General features: G+C 36.3%; 1 protein-coding gene across 5 annotated transcripts in view; it reads left to right on the top strand.

The window, feature by feature from the left end:
- Window positions 1–20,484, top strand: part of ZFYVE16 (zinc finger FYVE-type containing 16) — a 64,854-nt gene extending 44,370 nt beyond the window's left edge. For 4 of the 5 annotated variants that reach the window (XM_031666277.1, XM_031666280.1, XM_031666279.1 and 1 more), the window contains 5 exons: window positions 1,365–1,445; window positions 13,812–13,974; window positions 14,810–14,915; window positions 15,749–15,916; window positions 18,366–18,524. In XM_031666277.1, the coding sequence (XP_031522137.1) occupies window positions 1,365–1,445; window positions 13,812–13,974; window positions 14,810–14,915; window positions 15,749–15,916; window positions 18,366–18,524 (677 nt within the window). Of the gene's footprint in view, window positions 1–1,364; window positions 1,446–13,811; window positions 13,975–14,809; window positions 14,916–15,748; window positions 15,917–18,365 lie in introns of all 5 variants that reach the window. The other variant, XM_021939505.2, reaches the window with a different exon arrangement.
- Window positions 20,485–21,996: the final 1,512 nt, after the last annotated feature.

A 21,996-nucleotide genomic window follows, 5' to 3' on the forward strand; every position in this document is an offset into this window, starting at 1 on the left:
TTTTACTGTATATCCTTCTTATATTAACATATATGTTAAATAGATGATTTTATACTGGATAGTTATACTTTTATATTGTACTTTATCACTTAACATGATATTGGCATTTTTGCCACTAAAATTTAACAACTTTTTAATATTTATTTGTTGAATATGTATATTTTTACGTGGTAAAATTTAAGTTATTAATATATATAGTGAAAAATCTCCTTTCCTCCCTTGACCACCCAGCCATCCTCTTACTTTCCCTACAGGCAACCAAACCAGTGTTATCAGTTCTTATACATCCTTTCAGAGACATTTTTGTTTTAATATATATTTAAGAAATACACACACACATCTATCTCTTTCTTCCACTTTTTTAGACAAGTCCTAATATTTGCTCCATTCTATACCTTGTTTTTTTGTTGTTGTTAACACACTTTGGAGATTATTCTATGTTTGTGTATAAAGAGCTTTTATATTCTACAGAACTTTCCATTTTATATGTTGTATGTCATTTAACTGTCCCTTATTGATGGACATAAGTTGCTACCAATCCTTAGGGGCTATTTATAAAAACGCTATAGTGAATAGTTTTGTACACATGCTGTTTTGTACACATTTGAACCTATCTGTAAGATAAATTCCTAGAAGTGGAATTGGTGTGTCAAAATTACATTTACTTGTAATTTTAATAGAAAAATGCCAAGTTAGGGCTCCAGAAAGACTGTTCTGATTTGTGCTGTCACCAGTAGTGAATGTTTGATTTCCTGCACCCTCAGTAATATAGGCACAAACATTTAAAACAGTATAATACTCCATCAATTGTTAATAAAACTTAAATTATTTATTTAATAAATTTATTAATTTATTAAATATAAGTTTATTTATTTATTTGAGACAGAGTCTCGCTCTGTCGTCCAGGCTGGAGTGCAGTGGCACGATCTCGGCTCACTGGAACCTCCACCTCCCGGGTTCCAGCAGTTCTGCCTCAGCCTCCTGAGTGGCCGGGATTATAGGTGCCTGCCACCACTCCTGGCTAATTTTTGTATTTTTAGTAGAGACGAGGTTTCATCATGTTGGCCAGGCTGGTCAGGTGATCCACCCTTGACCTCAGGTGATCCGCCCTTTTTGGCCTCCCAAAGTGCTGGGATTGAGCCACCAATCCGGTGGCATGAGCCACTGCATCCAGCCGCATTAACTTACTTTAATGTAATATTTTATCTCTCTTTTTTTTGTTTTTATAATTAGTTTTCTAGTGTAAGTTGTGTGGGTATAACATTTATTGAGTACTTATGTGCATATCCACATTCTGCATTTAACAAATGTGTAACATAAAAATGAGCAGTTCAAAACAAATAATTGTTGTATTTCTTGATCAGTGACAGGTGCAAGTTTTGTGGTATTCAATGGAGCTCTAAAAACATCTTCAGGATTTCTTGCTAAGTCCAGCATAGTTGAAGGTATGAATTTCATTTTTAATGATGTTTTAATGTAGAGTAATTTTTCTGTAACCTTTTAAAAATATATTTGATATTTACACAAGAACATATGTAAGTTATAAAGCACAGTACCACAAACTTATGAAATCAATCAGCACAAGAAGTAGAAGACTTACCTCTCTCTTCTGCCTCTCCCCAGGTATTAGTGACTAGACTGAATACGGTGTTTATCATTCTCTTGCTTAATTGTTTTTTACTTTGTATATACATCTGCCTAAACAACATATTGTTTATGCTTATTTCAGAGATAAATAAAAGTGAAATCATTCTTCACATAGTTATGTGGAATTCCCTATTTTCATACATGAGTTTCTAAAATTTATGCACGTTGTTTCTTACAACTATAGCTTATTCATTTTAAATGCTGTTAAATATTTTGTGACTGTAAGACAATATATTCATCTCCTGATCATGAACTTCTGGGTTGTTTCTCTTCTAAGAATATATTCAAGAGTTTCTCTAAAATATATATGCAAGAGTGGAATTTATGGGCTAATAGATTAGTAAATGTTCACTTTACAAAGTATTGCTAAGTTGCTTTCCAAATTGGTTGTACCAATTTACATTACCATCAGAATATATAAAATTTATGATTGGTCTACATTTTCTCCAGACATGATATTATCAGACTGCTTAATTTGTGTCAATCCTGTAGGTGTCTCTGAATATAGTCATAATTAGCATATCCCTAATTACTAATAAGCAGAGCATCCTATTACGTATTTATTGGACATGCATGTTGCCTCTTCTGTGAAATGTCTGTTCATATCTTTTGCCCTTTTTTCTATTGGATTGTGCATCTTTTTCTGACTGACTTGTAGTTACACAACTTTATGTATTTTATATTCCTCCTCTCCCATTTGTAGTGTCTTTTTAAATAGAAGTTGTCATTTTAATACAGTATAATTTATGACTCTTTTATGGCTAATGTTTTTTATGTAAGAAGTCTATGATATGGTTTTGAAAGATATTCTCCTATGTTGTCTTTGAAGATTTAAAGTTTTGCCTTTCACACTTAAGTCCCTAATTTATCTGGAATTTAATTTTGTGTGCTGTGTGAAGTAGAGAAATCCAGTGACTTTTTTTGTCATTTGAATAGGGGTTGATCCAGCATCAGATATTGAATTTTCCCTTTGCCCTAGTAATTGTTAATGCTATCTCTGTCACATAGCATGTTTTACTTGCACAGTAATCCATTTCTGGGCTATATATTCTTAGCTTTTGTTTTGTTTTAGTCCGTTTGCTTAACTCTGTACCAATTCCATACTATTTTATTATTATTGTAAACATTTTCACTTTTACTATGAAAAAATCAAGCATGTATAAAAGCAAAAAAGGATAATATGATAAACATTAATGGAACCATCACCCACCTTTGACAATTATCAATTTATAGCCAATCCTACTTTATCCATACTCCTTACCTACTCTCCTCTCATTGTATTATTTTTATTATATCATTTCATTCACAAATAATATATATTTCTAAAAGAAAAAGTATTTTTTAAGAAACGTAAGCACAAAACTACAGATTAGGCATTCCAAATCCAAAAATCTGAAATCTGAAATGCTTCAAAATCCTAAACTCTTTGAGCGCTGACATGACACTCTATAGAAGTGCTCATTGGAGCATTTCAGATTTCACATTTCAATTTCAGATGCTCAACTGCCAAGTATATAATGCAAATATTCCAAAATCCAAAAAAAAAATCTGAAATCTGAAACACTTTTGGCCCTGTGCACTTCTGATAAGGGACACCTGTATTATCACACATAAATATTATATCAATAATTCCTGTATATCCAATCAGTAGTCACATTACCCCGATTTTCTCACTTCTTAAAATGTTTGTTCAAATCGGTATCCAAATAAGATCCAGTCGCTGCAAATAATTATGTCTACTCTTTTACTTATGAGTATTTTCAGTTTTTTTTTTTGTGATTACTTCATCTTAATCAATTTGGGCTGCCATAACAAAATACAACAGATTGAGTAATGTAAAAAACATATATTTATTTTCTCACAATTCTGGAGGCTAGAAGTCCAAGATCAAGGTGCCAACAAGGTTGGTTTCTGGTAAGGCTTGTCTCCTTGGCTTGTGGGTGGCTGTGTCCTTACATGGCCTTTTCTCTGTGTGCACTCTCAGAGCTCCAGTATCTCCTCTTCTTATAAGAACACTAGTCCTAGGCTGGGTATGGTGGGTCATGCCTGTAATCCCAGCACTTTGGGAGGCTGAGGCAGGTGGATCTTTTGAGGTCAGGAGTTTGAGCCTGGCCACCATGGTGAAACCCCATCTCGACTAAAAATACAAAATTAGTTGGGCATAGTGGTGGGTGCCTGTGATCCCAGCTACTTGGGAGGGTGAGGCAGGAGAATCATATGAACCTGGGAGGCAGAGGTTGCAGTGAGCCGAGATCGTGCGATTGCACTCTAGCCTGGGTGACAGAGTGAGAGACTGTCTCAAAACAAACAAACAAACAAACAAACAAAAAACAAAAAAACACCAGTCCTTTCAGATTAAGGCCTCACCTTTATGACTTTATTTAGCTTTAATTACCTCCTTAAAGGCCCAACTCCAAATACAGTTATATTTGGGGGTTAGGGCTTCAACATACGAATTCTGGGGGAACACAATTCTGTCCATACATTTAGATTTTCTAATTCTTTTTTAATCAATTATATCAATATGTGGCTTTCTAAGTGTGTTAGTCCGTTTTCACACTGCTATGAAGAACTGCCTGAGACTGGGTAATTTACAAAGGAAGGAGGTTTAATTGGCTCACAGTTCATTATGGCTGGGGAGGCTTCAGGAAACTTACAGTCGTGGTGGAAGGTGAAGGGGAAGCAAGGCACCTTCTTCACAAGGCAGCAGGAAGGAGAAGTGCTGAGTTAAGGGGGAAGAGCCCCTTATAAAACCATCAGATCTTGTGAGAACTCACTTGCTATCATTAGAACAGCATGGGGGAAACTGCCCCCATGATCCAGTTACCTCCACCTGGTCTCTCCCTTGACATGTGGGGATTAATGGGGATTACAGTTCAAAATGAGATTTGGGTAGGGACACAAGGCCTAACTATATCATTCTTCCCCTGGCCCCTCCCAAATCTCATGTCCTCACATTTCAAGACACAAACATGTCTTTGCAACAGTCTCCCAAAATCTTAACACATTCCAGCATTAACCCAAAAGTCCAAGTCCAAAGTCTCATCTGAGGCAAGGCAAGTCCCTTCTGCCTATGAGCTTGTAAAATCAAAAGCAAGTTAGTTACTTCCCAGCTACATTTAGGGTACAGGCATTGGGTAAATACACCCATTCCAAATGTGAGAAATTGGCCAAAATGAAGGCACTACAGGCCCCGTGCGAGTCTGAAATCCAGCAGTGCAATCAAATCTTATACCTCTAAAATGATCTCCTTTGACACCATGTCTCACATCCAGGTCATGCTGATGTAAAAGGTGGGCTTCTACAGCCTTGGGCAGCTCTGGCCCTGTGGCTTTGCAGGGTACAGCCTCTCACAGCTGTTTTCATGTGCTGGCGTTGAGTGTCTGGCACTTTTCCAAGCACACAGTACGAGCTGTTGGTGGATCTACCATTCTGGGGTCTGGAGTATGTTTACCCTCTTCTCACAGCTCCACTAGGCAGTGCCCCAGTGGGGACTCTTTGTGAGTGCTCCAACCCCACATTTCCCTTCTACACTGCCCTAGCAGAGGTTCTCCGTGAGGGCTCCACACCTGCAGCAAACTTCTGCCTGGACCTCCAGGCATTTCCATGCATCCTCTGAAATCTAGGTGGAGGTTCCCAAACCTCAGTTCTTGACTTCTGTGCACCTACAGGCCCAACACCACCTGTAAGCCACCAAAGCTTGGGGCATGCACCCTTTGAAGCAATGGCCTGAGCTGTATGTTGGCCCCTTTAGCCATGACTGAGACACTGGGCACCAAGTCCTGAGACTACACAAAGCAGTAAGGCCCTGTACCCGGCCCACAAAACCATTTTTCCCTCCTAGACCTCCAGGCCTGTAATGGGAGGGGCTGTTGTGAAGGTCCCTGAGATGCCCTAGAGACATTTTCCCCATTGTCTTGGGGATTAATGTTTGGCTCCTCATTACTTATGCAAGTTTCTTCTCAGAAAATGGGTTTTTCTTTATTGCATTGTCAGGCTGCAAATTTTCCAAACTTTTATGCTCTGCTTCCCATTTAAACATAAGTTTCAATTCCAACGTATCTCTTTGTGAATGCATAAAACTTAATGCTTTTTAGAGCCCCTAAATCACCTCTTGAATGCTTTGCTGCTTAGAAATTTCTTCTGCCAGATACCCTAAATTATCTCTCTCAAGTTCGAAGTTCCACAGATCTCTAGGGCAGGGGCAAAATGCTGCCAGTTTCTTTGCCAAAGCATAGCAACAGTCACCTTTATTCTCATTCCCAACAAGTTCCTCCTCTCTATCTGAGATCACCTCAGCCTGGACTTCATTGTCCATATCACTATCAGCATTTTGGTCAAAGCTATTCAACAAGTCGCTAGGAGGTTTCAGACTTTCCCACATCTTCCTCTCTTCTTCTGAGCCCACCAAACTGTTCCAACCTCTGCCTGATATGCAGTTCCAAAGTCACTTCCACATTTTCAAGTATCTTTATAGCAACACCCCACTCTGTGTGGTATCAGTTTACTGTATTAGTCCGTTCTCATGCTGCTATATAAGGACATACCCGAGACTGGGTAATGTATAAAGGAAAGAGGTTTAATTGTCTCACAGTTCAGCACAGCCTCAGGAAACTTATGATCATGGCAGAAGGTGAAGGGGAAGCAAAGCACCTTCTTCACAAGGCGGCAGGTAGAAGTGCTGAGCTAAGGGGAAGAGCCCCTTATAAAACCATCAGATCTTTCTAGAACTGTCTCATTATCACAAGAACAGCATAGGGGAAACTGCCCCCATGATTCAGTTACTTCCACCTGTTCTCTCCCTTGACATGTGAGGATTATGGGGATTAGAATTCAAGATGAGATTTGGGTGGGGACACAAAGCCTAACCACATCACTAAGAATTTATCCATTTCATTTATGTTATCTAATTTGTTGGCATAGCATTCTTCGTAGTACTCCCTTATAATCCTTTATTTCTGTGATGTTGGTAGTAATGTCCCCTCATTAATTGCTGATTTTAGTAATTTGAATCTTCTTTTTTTCTTGGTTATTCTAGTAAAGGTTTGTCAATTATATTTTGTTTCTCTGTTCCTTCCCTACTGTTTTTTTGTGTTAGATTTTTTTTGTGTGTTAGATATTTTCTAGTGTGCCATTTTAATTCACTTGTCATTTCTTTTAATATTTTTGTTTAGTTATTTAATAGGCATTACAGTTAATACCTAAATGTTTTAACAATATAATTCAGATAAATACCAATCTAATTTCCATAGTATATAAAAAGTTTACTCCTGTTTATCATTTCCTCTCTCCTCCTTTGTGTTGTTATTGCCATACAAACTACGTGTTTATACATTATGTGCCCATCAACACTGATTTATAATTATTGATTTATGCAGATGTTTTTTAAATGAGAAGAGGAAAGACTTACAACCCAAAATACATTTATGTTCTTATATATTAACCTATGTAGTTACCTTACCTATTCTTTTATTCATGTGCATTCAAGTTACTGTCTAGCATCCTTTTATTTAAGTGTGAGGGACTCCCTTTAGTAGTTCTTGTACTTGAGATGCGCCAGCAACACGTTTTCTCTGTTTTTGTTTATATGGGAATGTGCTAATTTCTTCTTCATTTTTGAAGAAGAGTTTTGCTGGATGTAGACTTTCTGGTTAATAATATTTTTCATTTAGCACTTTGAATATGTCTTTCCACTGTCTTCTGGCCTCCGTGGTTTCTTTTTTTTTTTTCCTTTTCTTTCTTTTTTTTTTTTTGAGACAGGATTTAGTTTTGTCACCCTGGCTGGAGTGCAGTGGCACAATCACAGCTCACTACAGCCTTGACTCTTGGGCTCAAACGACCCTCCCATCTCAGCCTCCTGAGTAGCTGGAACTACAGACATGTACCACCATGTCTAGCTAATTTTTTTCTATTTTTTGTAGAGACAGGATCTCACTGTGTTGCCCAGGCTGGTCTCAAACTCCTGGGCTCAAGCATTCCTCCTGCTTCACCCTCCCAAAGCATTGGAATTATAGGCATGAGCCATTGTGCCTGGCCTCTACATAGTTTCTGATTAGGAAGTCAGCAGTTAATTTTATTTGAAATCCTTTGTATGTCATGATTTGCTTTGTTGCTGCTTTCATGTCACTCTTTGTCATTCACAATTTGACTATGATGTGTTTAGGGCTGGATCCCTTTGCGTTTATAGTGTACTTGGAATTCTCCGTGATTCTTAGATGTTCAGATTAGTGTTTTTCATTATGCATATATTGGTATTCTTTTTTTTTTTTTTAAGATGTAGTTTCCCAGTTGTTGCCCAAGCTTTAGTGCAATGGCGCGATCTTGACTCACTGCAACCTCCGCCTCCCAGGTTCAAGCGTTTCTCCTGCCTCAGCTTCCCGTTAGCTGGGATTACAGGCGCCCACCACCACGCCCAGCTAATTTTTTGTACTTTTAGTAGAGACAGGGTTTCACCATGTTGGCCAGGCTGGTCTCGAACTCCTGACCTCAGGTGATCCACCTGCCTCAACCTCCTAAAGTGCTGGGATTACAGGCATGAGCCACTCTGCCCAGCCGCATATGTTGTTATTCTTGATGATATACCCACAACGTCTCTGAGGTTCTGTTCATTTTTCTTCTTTTTTCTTCCTGTTCATCAGACCGGGTAGTCTTAGTTGGTCTCTTTTCAGATTCACAAATTCTTCTGCCTAATCAAATCTGTTGTTGAACTCCACTAGTGAAGTTTTCATTTTAATAGTAATTTTGAACTCCAGAATTTGTATTTTTTTCTTACAATTTTGTAATTTATATCATTTCATTGATACTCTGTTTGGTTAGACATGATTCTCATACTTTCTTTGATTCTTTAGACATAGTTTCCTTTAGTTGTGTGAGCATATTTACAATAATTGATTTATACCCTTTGTCTAGTAAGTGTAATGTCTTTGTTTCCTTACGGACAGTCCCTGTTACTTGCTTTTCCCTTCGTATATAGGCCATATTTTCCTATTTCTTTGGATAAAAGGGTTTCCTATAAAGCTGTGTAACTGAGATACTCTGGAGGATGACATTAGTGAAAGTTGCCACACTGAAAACCTCAAAAAATACTCTGCCCCATAAAAGGAATGAGGAAACTGGCAAAGAATCAGAAGCAACTCTTTCAGAACTCTGGAAATTAACCAAAAGTTTGTAGCAATTGGGGATGGTTTATTAAAGAAAAAATGACAGAATCTTGGTAAGAATAGCAAGCTTTCCGTTATTTTAACTTGCCCTATACCTATCCTCTCTTCTGCAGCACAGCAGAATCCTTGAAAACCAGCAGGCTTATAGCCAATGGTGGGGGCAGTAAGGGGTTGGAGCTCCTTCAAAAACTTACTATCAGACGGTTGTCATTTGACTTCTCAGGTGGTTTCCTGGAAGACCCTACTTACAAGGCTGTTTTACTTGTCCTGACTCTAAGGTTACCCAGTGGGAAAAATCTTTTCTCAGGGAGCATTTGTCAAAATGGAATGATTATGCATACAGCAAGTATTTAACCAGCCTCTGTGGTTAAATAGAGCTGTGGATAACAATTGAGGCAAACAACAGGTAAATCTAAAGGTTAAAAGTAAAAGCTGGAGAATGCTATGTTGGTAAGGGGTCACATGCAAGTTGCAAGTACAAGGCTGTGCACATGCCCAGGAAAGACCTGGGAAGGTCCTATGTGTCCACCTCAGATGGACCTTGAGCCTCTGCACAAGCAGGAAGTGATAGCCAAGGTAGAGTTGTCCACTGCCTGACTTGAATGTTGAAGGCATGCCCTAACAAGCACATAGACCTTCCAGCAAAGACTAGGATAGTTACTGGTTTCAGGCATTTAAGGATATCTCAGTTCAATAATTAGACAACTAAGAAGCTAACTCAGCAGAGACTTATATGTATGACAAAGAATGCAGATTTTACAGAATTAGTTCAAAAAAGCCACATAACAACAAACAGCAACAAAAACAAACTGTGGAGAAGACAAAATCTGATTTCCAGGGTTGCCTCATTAATTACTTAAAATGTCTCATTTTCAACATAAAATTGCCAGATATGCAAAGAAACAGGAAAATATGGTCTATACGTGAAGGGAAAAGCAAGTAACAGGAACTGTCCCTAAGGAAACAAAGACATTACACTTACAAGACAAAGGGTGTAAATCAATTATTTAAAATACATTCAGACAACTAAAGGAAACTCTGTCTAAACAACCAAAGGAAAGCATGAGAATGATGTCTAACCAAACAGAATATCAATGAAGTAATAGAAATGATAAAATTATAAGAAAAATATATAAATTCTGGAGTTCAAAATTACAGCAATTAAAATGAAAACTTCATGGTGGCATGCACCTGTACCCCAAGCTACTCAGGAGGTTGATGGCACCCATATGCTTTATTCTTCTTTTCAGTGGTGTCCTGGCCAGTGTAAATCCTTCGATTTTTCATATTAATTTCAGGATCAACTTGTCAGGTTTACAAAAGGTCCATGGGAATTTTTATTTGGGGTTGCATTAAATCATTAGCTTAATTTTGAGAAAATTGGCACATTTTCCATTTTCAGTGTTCCTATCCATATAGTAGACTCTCACCTTATTTCAAATCTACAGTTATGTGTTGCTTAGTGATGGGGATACATTCTGAGAAACGTTTCATTAGGCAATCTTGTCATTGTGCAAACTTCACAGAGTGCACTTACACAAACCTAGATGGTATAGTCTAGTGCATACCTAGGCTATATGGTATAGCCAATTGCTCCTAGTTTGTGAACCTGTACGGCATGTTACTGTTCTGCATATGGTAGACAATTATAATATGATGGCATTTGTGTATCTAAACATATCTAAACACAGAAAAGGCACAGTAAAAAATACTGTATTATAATCTTATGGGATTACTGTTGTATATGTGATCCCTCATTGACTGAAATGTTGTTTTGTGGTACGTGACTTTATGATTTTTGGTTTAGGCCTTGTATATATTTTCTTGATTTATTCCTTTACCTTATAGATTTTATTGCCGATGTAAATAGTATCTTATTAAATTAAAATTGTAATCTGTTTCTGGTATGTAGAAATAAATTTATCTCTGCATTTTTAAACTTATATTCAGCTACATTATATACTCTTATTTATAATAATTTATCTGTAGATTCTTTTAGACTTTTCTGTGTAGCTAAAATTATATAATCAAATTGTGTAATTTTGCTTTTTTCTTTGCAATTCTTATGCTCTTTATTTATTTATTTTGGTTATTGACTGGGACTCTTAATATAATAGAAGCAATAATCGTAAGCACACCTGTCTGGATCCATGTTTATCAATTAATACCTTTTAAGAAGTGAACTTTTATGATTCATTTTTATGTGCCATATCTGTCACTCTGATAATGGAATTTGAGAGATCCAAATATTTTTCCTCTTATTTCTTTTCTGTCTCTTTCTTTCTTTCTTTTTTTTTTTTTTGAGACTCATTCTCACCCAGGATCTCATTCTTACCCAGGTGGGAGTGCAGTGGCATGATCATGGCTCACTGCAGCCTCAACCTCCTAGGCTCAGGCAGTCCTCCCACCTCAGCCTCCTGAGTAGCTAGGACTACAGGCACACACCACCACACCTGGCTATTTTGTTTTGTTTTGTTTTTTTGTAGAGACAAGGTCTCACTATGTCGTGCAGGCTGGGGCTTGAACTTCTGGGCTCAAGCGATCCTCCCATCTCAGCCTCTGAGTAGTTGGGATTACAAGCACATGCCACCACGCTTGGCTAATTAAAAAAAAAAATTGTAAAGATGAGGACTTCCTATGTTGTCCAGGCTGGTCTCAATCTCCTGGACTCAAGTGATCCTCCCACCTCAGCCTCCCCAAAATACTGGAATTACAGGTGTGAGCCATTGGCATCAGTCTGTTTTTGAGATACCATCTTTATATTTGTTTTTTATCAGCTTAACTATGTGTGCCTAGATCCCAGTCTCTCTTCTTCTAGGACTCTGTCACTGTGTGTGTGTGTGTGTGTGTGTGTGTGTCTGTGTCTGTGTACGCAAATATATGTACGTGTGTGTTAGATTGTTTTGTGTCATCCCATAGATTCTTGATGCTCTGCTCATTTTTTCTTCAATGTTTTTTCTTTGTGTTCTTCAGATTGGATACTTTTCTTTATTTATTCTGATTTTTCTTTATTTTCTCCAGTTCTTTTTTTGCTTTATTTAGTCTACTGTTAAGTCTTTCCTTTGAGGTTTCAGTTTTAGTTAGATTGTACTTTCCTGTTCCAGAATTTCTTTTTGTTTCTTTTTCCAGTTGGTATTTCTCTCAAGATTTATTATACATTTATTTAGCCCATATTTGCTTTTTATTCTTTGAATGTGTTTCCTGTAGGTCTTTGAATATACATACATATATGTGTGTGTGTGTGTGTGTGTGTATATATATATTTTTTTTTTTGAAATGGAGTCTCTTTTGCCCAGACTGGAGTGCAGTGGCACGATCTTGGCTCACTGGAAGCTCCACCTCCCGGGTTCAAGCCATTCTTCTGCCTCAGCCTCCCGAGTAGCTGGGACTACAGGCGCCTGCCACCACGCCCGGCTAATTTTTTGTATTTTTAGTAGAGACAGGGTTTCACCGTGTTAGCCAGGATGGTGTCGATCTCCTGACCTCATGATCCGCCCGCCTTGGCCTCCCAAAGTGCTGGGATTACAGGCATGAGCCACTGCTCCCAGCCTGTCTTTGAATATATTTATTATAGCTCTTTTAAAATTTTTATATGCTTAATTGGCCATCTTGAAGTTGGCTTTAGTTGCCGAAGGGGTCACATTTTCTCATTTCTGTCTAGTGATTTTTTTTTTTTTTTTTTTGAGACAGGCTCTCACTCTGTTGCCCAGGCTGGAGTACAGTGGTACAGTCATAGCTCACTGCAGCCTTGAACTCCTGGGCTAAGTGATCCTCCTGCATCAGCCTCCTGAGTAGGTGGGACTGCAGGTGCACACCACCACACCTGGCTAATTTTTGAATGTTTTGTAGAGATGGGGTTTCACTGTGTTGTCCAGGCTGGTCTTGAACTCCTAGCCTTAAGAGATACTCCCTCCTTGGCCTCCCTAAGCACTGGGATTACATTTGTGAGCCACCACACCTGGCCTGTCTAGTAATTTTTGGTTGTGTATTTGTCATTGTTACATGCTTTAGAAACTAGATTCTAATTACATTTTGCTGAAGAAGGTTTGTTTATGTTTTAGTAGGCAGTTTCATGGTTGATAACCTTGACATTGTATAGATTTGATTTTTCACTTTATTAAGATGGATTTGTAGAAATCCTAAGGTGTTTCCCAGTCCCCACTAATTTGACAGTACTCAGTCTTCAAATCTATTTTGCCTATAGATTTTGTAAGGGCTTCCTTTTGGCTTGTCTACAATGTTTGTTAATCAGGTGTTAATAAAGTCTATTCACTTTGGTTGGTCCACATGACCAAATTCCCCAACATTATTTAACTTCTATTATTTCCATTCTGTTCCCCATTGCTATAACACTATGCTATGTTTAAGCCTCATCTAGTCTCACTCTGTTATTGTGTCCCCAGTTCTAGTCCAAAGACTTCAAAGTCTTCCATGCAGTTTTCTAGTGCCCCACTCTTAAGTGTCCTGACTGCAGATTCTAGGCTTCACCGAACTCTTTATCTCTGAGTTCTCAGCCAATAGGGCCATTGTAGACTTAGTGGGTCACCTTGAAGAAATTATCCCCAGGCAGAGAGCCCAGGGCAGAGAGTAAGGACTCTCTGTCTGGGAATAATTTCCTCTCTGTGCCTGGAGATAACTGTGGGCTTAACCTCTTCAGATTCCCTCTAGGGATCTCAGTATTGCACTGCCTATTGTCCAGAACCTAAAAACAGTTATCTCATATATTTTATCTAGTCTTAGGGTTGGTTGTCATGAAAGGGCGATTTGGTACGAGTTATTTCATCATAGCCAGAAGCAGAAATTCTCATCTTTGTTTCAACCTTAAAAAAAAATTCTTAACTTTGCAAAATACTTATTTCCTAGTGGAAAACAACCATTAAGATGATTAGCAAATGATTTAAAACTTGAATCTTACACAGAACATATTTTGGTAGCAAATTTTATGGCTTAGATATACAAATTGGTATTTGGCAAAAGAAATGTGAAACTTACTCTCATTTCTAGATGGCTTAATGGTACAAATAACTCCAGAGACCATGAATGGCTTGCGGCTAGCTTTACGAGAGCAGAAAGACTTTAAAATTACGTGTGGGAAAGTTGATGCAGTAGACCTGAGAGAATACGTGGATATCTGCTGGGTAGATGCTGAAGAAAAAGGAAACAAAGGGTAGGAATTTTTAAATTCTAAAATATAATTGATTTGAAGGGAAGTGCAGGATTAAAACATCCTATTAATAAAATTAAGTATTTTATGAACGAATCAATTTTTATACCATCAATTTAAATGCCTTTACTCAAATTAATGAATGCAATCTGTTTTTCAAACATGTACCTAACTAGCTTCATAAATGGTGGTGTGGTTTTTGGGCCAGGATGGTCTATTTGGGAGGGGCTTGATGATGAAACATCCATTGTGTAGCAGTGTGGGCTTGATGCCACAGCTGAGAAAGGCAAGACATTTTTTCTTTCAGATGGTACCTATTTTTGTCACATAAGTAAAAGATTCCCTTTGGAAGATATATACTGTATTATTTTGATTCACTATAAATACAAACAACTGAATTTAATAATATTTACATTAGAGGCCTTACAGATTATTACTGCCACTCCTTCCTCTCTTCAGTTACCCATTTTCTTTCTTTTTTTGAGATTGGCTAAGGGGTCTGGAGCAAAGAAGGAAGAAGAGGGCTGAAGGATTCCAAAACAGAGTTTTTGAATTCATGAGGCAGCTTTTTTATTAGACTATCTAAGGTATTTTAAACTTCAGGTCTGAATTGGGCATATGAAAAAGGAGATATAATTTATTGATGAACAAAAAAAGATTACTACACAATCAAGAAATCTTGGTAAATGAATATGAACTACAGATTTAATTATTTTGTATATAATGGAGATATCTTCTTTTATATTTTTTCTCTTATTCTGTCTGTTCAAATCTAATAATTCATTTCAAAAAACACATTGGTGCCAATAATTCTATTGTATTATGTTTTATTTCATAGTGTTACCAGTTCAGTGGATGGAATGTCATTACAAGGATTTCCAAGTGAAAAAATAAAACTGGAAGCAGATTTTGAAACTGATGAGAAGATTGTAAAGTGTACCGAGGTAGCTAAGAAAGAAGGTCCCTTTACATGCTGTGTTTCAGTATGATTTTTGTTCTTTGGAGATTGTGCATACTCAATCTCTAAATATTTATGCGTAGCTTATTATACTTTTTATGCTACACTTTGAGACACACACATTTCCACCCCAGACTTTTATACACCAGAATTGGATTTCCATAGGGTTAGTTCAGGCTATCAAATGGTGGTACTGCCTACCATCTGTGTTGCCAGCATTGCCATCTTAGTACTGTAATATGTTACTTGACCATATTTTCATTTTCCTCAGATATTATGAAAAATAAGATATTTTATTGTCATTTATTTATAATCACCATTCACATATGAAAGTTATTTTTTCATGCTTTAGTATTTTCTTTAAATTAGAGGATATGAAACTATAGACCCCCAACTCCTTAGTCTACCTCCTTATTCCCCCTCATATTTATTTCTTATGCATTCTTTGTGATTTTATTACATGTGCAAAATAGAACCTATAGAGAATATAGGCACAATGGAACGTGATTTGTTTTATCTTAACTTCATATAGGTGTTCTTTACAGGATAGACTCATACTGATTTAATAAGGCTTTCCTTGCTACAAATTAACTTCAGGCAAAAATTGCTGAGACGTTTCCATATTTACCGTAACTTTTGGTTTTATGTTTTTACTTATAGTACAGATCAAGCTATTGATATTGAATTCTCACAACTAATGATTTTCATGGTACTTTACATTGGAATTTAATTAAACTTGAATTGAAAGCAGCAATTGTTGCATTTTAAAGTTACCTTTAATTTTAATCATGACTTGTTGCCTAATTAAATATATTTCAGGTGTTCTACTTTCTAAAGGACCAGGATTTATCTATTTTATCAACTTGTTATCAGTTTGCAAAAGAAATAGCCATGGCTTGTAGTGCTGCCCTGTGCCCTCACCTGAAAACTCTGAAGAGTAATGGGATGAATAAAATTGGACTCAGAGTTTCCACTGACACTGATATGGTGAGGCCTGTTTTTGTGATGTATTTTTGAAATGAATGTATTGCATATTAAAATAGTGAAGTTTTTCTTCAACCTTTTGAGATGAAAGAGAATGAAAATTGTTGAGCATCAAATGTGTGCTACACACTTCACATATATTATCTGTATTAATCTCCACAACGGGTCAGCAAACTTTTTTCGTAAAAGAACAGACAGTAACTATTTTGGACATTGTAGGCAGTATGGTTTCTTTCACAACTACTCAACACTACCATTATATTGGGAAAGCAGCCATTCACAGTATGTAAACAAATAAGTGTGGCTATGTTCCAGTGAAATTTTGTTTACCCAGTGGGGCCAAGTTTGGCCTGTAGGCCATAGTTTACTGAACCTTTCTCCATGACTACTCTGCCTTTTATAGGTAGGTTTTTAAATTTACTTATTCTGATTAGATTCTATATGTACATGATTTAAAATCTTAAAAGTCTAAAAGTGTATATATAACAGGACCACCTCACTGAATATTTGCAGAGAGCAGCATTCACACTGTATTCTATGTAACTGGTGGACTCGAGATAATAACTCCAGACTACAATGTAAATGGTTCCCAGTAGAGTTGTATAAGGCAACAGCCTTGGAAATGTCTTTCCTACTGTTGACATCCAACCCATCAGTTCACCTCCATACTTTTCTTTATCCTCCCTCTCCGGCCAAGCAATCAGTGTTACTCATTTCTTATGTATTCTTTGTGATTTTATGCATGTACAAGCAAATAAGTGTGTGTCCTCCTTTTTCATCTCCCCCTTTTACAGATTTTTTACCTTTTTAAATATATCTTAAAGATATTAGTACTAGTATACATTTTTTTAAAAAGTGGCATAGTAGTTGATTATATAAATGTACCATAATTTATCTAACTCGTTATTCGTGCATATTTGACATGTTGATAGACATTCAGGTTGTCCACAATATTTTGCTTTTACATAGTATAAGTATATCTATAAGAAGAATTCTGAGTAGAATTTCCAGGCCTGAGTATATACTCAATAGATGTTACCATATTATCCCATATAGAGGTTATATCAATTTATATTTATTTCCTCCAGCAATTTGTGAGAGCTCTTTCCCCCACATCCTTTTTTTGAGACAGAGTCTCATTCTGCCACCCAGGCTAGAGTGCAGTGGCATGATTTTGGCTCACTGTAGCCTCTACCCCCTGGGTTCCAGCAGTTCTCCTGCCTCAGCCTCCCAAGTAGCTGGGACTACAGGCATGTGCCACCACACCTTGCTAATATTTGTATTTTTAGCAGACATGGGGTTTCACCATGTTGGCTGGACCAGTCTTGAACTCTTGACCTCACGTGATCCGCCCACCTTGGCCTCCCAAAGTGCTGGGATTATAGATGTGAGCCACTGCACCTGGCCTCCCCCACATCCTTATCAAAGAAGTATATAATCAAACTTTTGAACTTGGACAATTTGATAGGTAAAAACTAATACCGCGTTATTATTAATATTATTACTTTTTAAAGAGATGGGGTCTCACTGTGTTTCCCAGGCTGGTCTTGAACTCCTGGGCTCAAGCAATTCTCCTGCCTCGGCCTCCCAAAGTGTTGGGATTATAGGTGTGAGCCACCACGCCTGGCCCCCGGTGTTATTTTAATGCATATTTCTCTTAACAAGGAGTGATAATCATTTTGCATGTAAAAACAATTGGTTTTTCTTTCAACTTTCAGTTCAAATCTGTTAGGAAAATATTTCTAATTTTTTAGGAATAGGAATATGTATTTTCCTAACAGATTTGAACTGAAAGTTCTCTTTCTGACATCCAAGTAACTCTTTCCAACATCCAATATAGATTTTCAAATCAGACTTCATTAGAATAGTTAATCTAAACATGGGTGAGTTCATATGCTGAAGGTTTGCTTTTCTTCAGCCAGGATATGTTTTACTCATAGTTCTCACTGGAAAAGGGGTTTTGTTTTTATCTCACTATTAAAAGCCCTCTTTTCAAGGAAGCACCCACTATTTGTTATTTGAGTAAGCACTGTAAATTTTTTTTTAGCCAAATGTATTAAAACATAATTTGCACCAACGTTAGAGTCTAATTTATTGCAATAACAAATTTGAAATTTAAGTATTTTTAATACCATGGGGTTTTTAATTTAAGTAGTGTCGGCAGTTATTCAAAGCTTAATCCCTCTAATTTATTATGTGTTCATTTAGAGGAAACATAAAGTATGACATAGTGGAATTTTATCTTTATGATATATGGGGAGGGACAATTATAATTTATGTAGTAGACAGATAAAAGATACAGGAGAATGTAGAATTTTTAAAATAAATATATCAATATTTTATTTAACATGCTTGAACTGATATTTTAAAATATTTCACTTATTTTATATTCACATTCTGAGCTAGACAAGATTGCTCATTTTCTTATCAAGATGTTTTTTTTTTTTTCCAGGTTGAATTTCAGGCAGGATCTGAAGGCCAACTTCTGCCTCAGCATTATCTAAATGATCTTGATAGTGCTCTGATACCTGTGATCCATGGTGGGACCTCCAACTCTAGTTTACCATTAGAAATAGAATTAGTGTTTTTCATTATAGAACATCTTTTTTAGTGAAAGAATGTGCCGTATTACATATTGCAACCTGATTTGTTAAAACTAACTCCAGCACTAAAGCTGAAATGCCACAAACACTAAAAGTATAAATATGTCTGATTTTTGAAACACATAAGCTTTACTCTTTAGGCAGGAATGATCTTTTCAAATCATTAGCACAATATTTAAATATCTAAAAATTTAAGAGATCCATACTTTTTGAAGCTTTACAATTAATTTAAGTACTAAAAAGACAAAGATTTCTTCTAAGAAATTTGTAGCATTTACTGTGTTATTTAAATGCTAAGCCAAAGTATCTGCACTTAGGTATACCTCTTTATGCCAATAATGATTTTAATGAGGCTCTTTTCAGATGTAACCTTATGAAGGAAATATCTGTTTTGTGTATATGCCAGTTAGAATACTGGTTTCTGAAGTCTGTCAAAATTGTATTTCAGTGGCACAAAAACCAGTTTCAAGATCTTAGACTTACAATTCTTTGAATAAAGCTGATAACTTATTTGTATAATTGGAGTGGAGACCTACCTCCATAATTAGATAAACTCTTTTTGGATTAAAATCAGAATTTTGCCTTTTTTCTTCTCAAATTATTACATATGTATGTATTATATATCCATATATATATAGTTTTTCCTGATTAAATGGATATTAAAATAATTGTGGGTGCTTCAGGACTTTTTGCTTCTATATTTAAGTATATTGTTTTTATAGCAAGAACATATTCTGAATGTGTTTTATAAATCTTTAATAATTTATATATAGGTAATATTTTTGTATCACAGTGCATTATTTTTTTCCTCCTTTCCTTCCAAAGTATACCACTGTATTTACCACTTCTAAGAGTGACTGACGACAGGCCAGATGACCCTTGAAGTAGTCATTATGTAGCAATAAATGAAGCCTGAAACAGGTTTTTTTACTTCCACTTTAATCCTTAGAAATTTCTTGGCAACTCAGCATATTTTCACTGACACCAATGTATAAGTATAAATTTAAATGAACTAATTACTTTTGCATATTTTAAATTCTTTATATGGTAGTTATTTTTTATAACAGGATATTAACATAAGTTAAATCCTATGTATTTGAAATTGTTACAGAGCTTTCCTCTTCAAACATCAAAAAAGTGGGGGGCATACTGTAGTCCTGTCATTTATGTAAAAAAATTAATCATTATTTTGATGCTTTAAATATTCTTACGTGTAATATGTTTTTGTATCAAAAACACTGATATATTTCAAGAAAAATAAATTATGTTAAATAGCCCTGTTTTAAGAAAAATATTTATGAAGCATCTCAACTTGAAGATCAAGTCAAAGTTATAACTCAGGATCTGAGGTCTCAAGCTAGGAGAGACTGAGAATTTTAATCAGTTTGGGCATATAGTTTGGACTGAATCACATCTGTAGTACTAGCCAAAGACAATTTGGAGGAGAATATCAGCCTTCTGGAAGTAGCTACTTCATGAACAATGTAAAGTGTTGCAGATATTCACTAAAATGACAACCTGTTATAATTTGTGAAATGTATTGAAATGGTGTAAGATGAAAACAATTGCATATCAAACCCAATTTATGTTTTCTTAATATAGTGTGTGTATTCTGCCGTGTAAGTAACTGCACAGTCTTAAAATAACCAAATGGTAGAGGGCTGTTCCATGATGGAATAGCTTTGGATTTGTTTTCTTAAAATCTCTACATTCAATAAAAATTGGAATTACGTGCCTGAAGTTTGGAGGCACATTTTGAAGTATTCTTTGTAGATATATAGTATGTTTCTGAATGTTACTTATTTGGTCATTGGTACGTAATTTGAAATTTTAATTTTTTAAGAGTGAAGAAATAGAATAGTTCTTTGTACTCAGTCTGCAATGATCTATTTTTGGCGTATGTCTTTTAATACTACTCTCTTTCTCTGAATTTTGAAATATGAAGTAAAAGCTAGCCCATCTGTTTTATGCAGCTGTTCAACAAACTTTGTGTGTTTTTATACTTGCTACATGCAGAGCACTTTACCAGGTTTCTAAGCAAAAATTTCTAAAAATGATTAATTGTTCTGACAGAATTAGACATAGTTCTTTATCAACATTTATGGATTCCATGCCACAAGTAGTATGCGCTTAAGTGCAGAGTATGACAACAAAAAGAGTAGGATTTGGCCATGTAGGAACAAAGATTCAATTGTGGGAAACTTCCTGTTTCTGAAAATTGCATGCTTGGATATTTACATCATGTTCCTGTTGAAAACAATTCCTGATTAAAATACAAGAATAACCTTAAATCATCAAAGAGATTTTCCAGACAATAAGGAATGCCTAGTCCAAAAGTAAAGAGAATAAGAGAAGCGAGCATGGATCCTTACTCTGACAACCTTATGAGTGAGGGGGACAGAAATTAAAGTTCAGGGCCCATATAAGGTGATGCATATAACAGGAGACCCTCCACACAATAGGCTGAGATCCCCAAATAGTTTCACCTTTAGGATGATAATGAATCAGAGGTGGAAGAATCAATGTAAAAGAACAGGCAAGTTTAGAATTGCCCCAGTGATCTAAAGAATCTTAAGCACTGAACTTCCTTTAAGGTGTTCCCACACTAGTAATGCCTCCGGGTGACAGAGAAAGTAAAATGTAAATACTTTCCATGGAAAAGTAATTTCACTGTAGTCCTCAAATTACTTTTCAAATATGTCTAGTAACACATAGTAAAAAATAACTAGTCATATAAGGAAACTAGATTCTAGAGGCAAGAATTACTTGAAGCAATGAAAACAAACTCACAGATGTAGTATTAGATTTGTTTTATACACAGGTATTAGATTTGTTTTCTTTGCTCCGGCCACTGCACTCCAGCCTGGGCGACAGAGCGAGACTCCCTCTCAAAAAAACAAAAAAACAAACAAACAAAAAGAAATAAAGTCAGATGTGTGAATGTACTTGCAGGAGATGGGAAACTATACTCTAAAAAGTTGTGGAGCTAATCTGGGAAAGAACTGAATATAAACATTTCAAGAATATGCATTAAAAACTGCACTTTAAAACTCAGTAAATAGATGTAATAGAACACAGCCAATCAGGGGTAATTTATAAACTGGAAGATAACTCAGGAGAAACTATTCACAGAGCAACATGGGAGACAGCTGGAAAAAAACAGAAGACCCATAGAGAATACAGTGAAAAATTCTAATATGTTTCATTAGCTGTGAGGAGAGGTGAGAATAGGACCGAGCAAATACTTAGATAGAATGCAGAATTCTAAAAACTGATGAAAGACATGACCCCACACATTGTAGAAGCCAGACAAATCCCAAACAGAATAAACTAGAAAATCCACACATAGACACATAACAGGGCCAGGTGCAGTGGCTCACACCTGTAATCCCAGCACTTTGGGAGACCAAGGCAGGATGATCACGTGAGCTTGGGTTGAGACCAAAGTGAGCAACACAGAGAGATACTGTCTCTAAAAAA

The sequence above is a fragment of the Papio anubis genome, chromosome 5 (genome assembly GCF_008728515.1).
Source record: "Papio anubis isolate 15944 chromosome 5, Panubis1.0, whole genome shotgun sequence".
Lineage (NCBI taxonomy): Eukaryota > Metazoa > Chordata > Mammalia > Primates > Cercopithecidae > Papio > Papio anubis.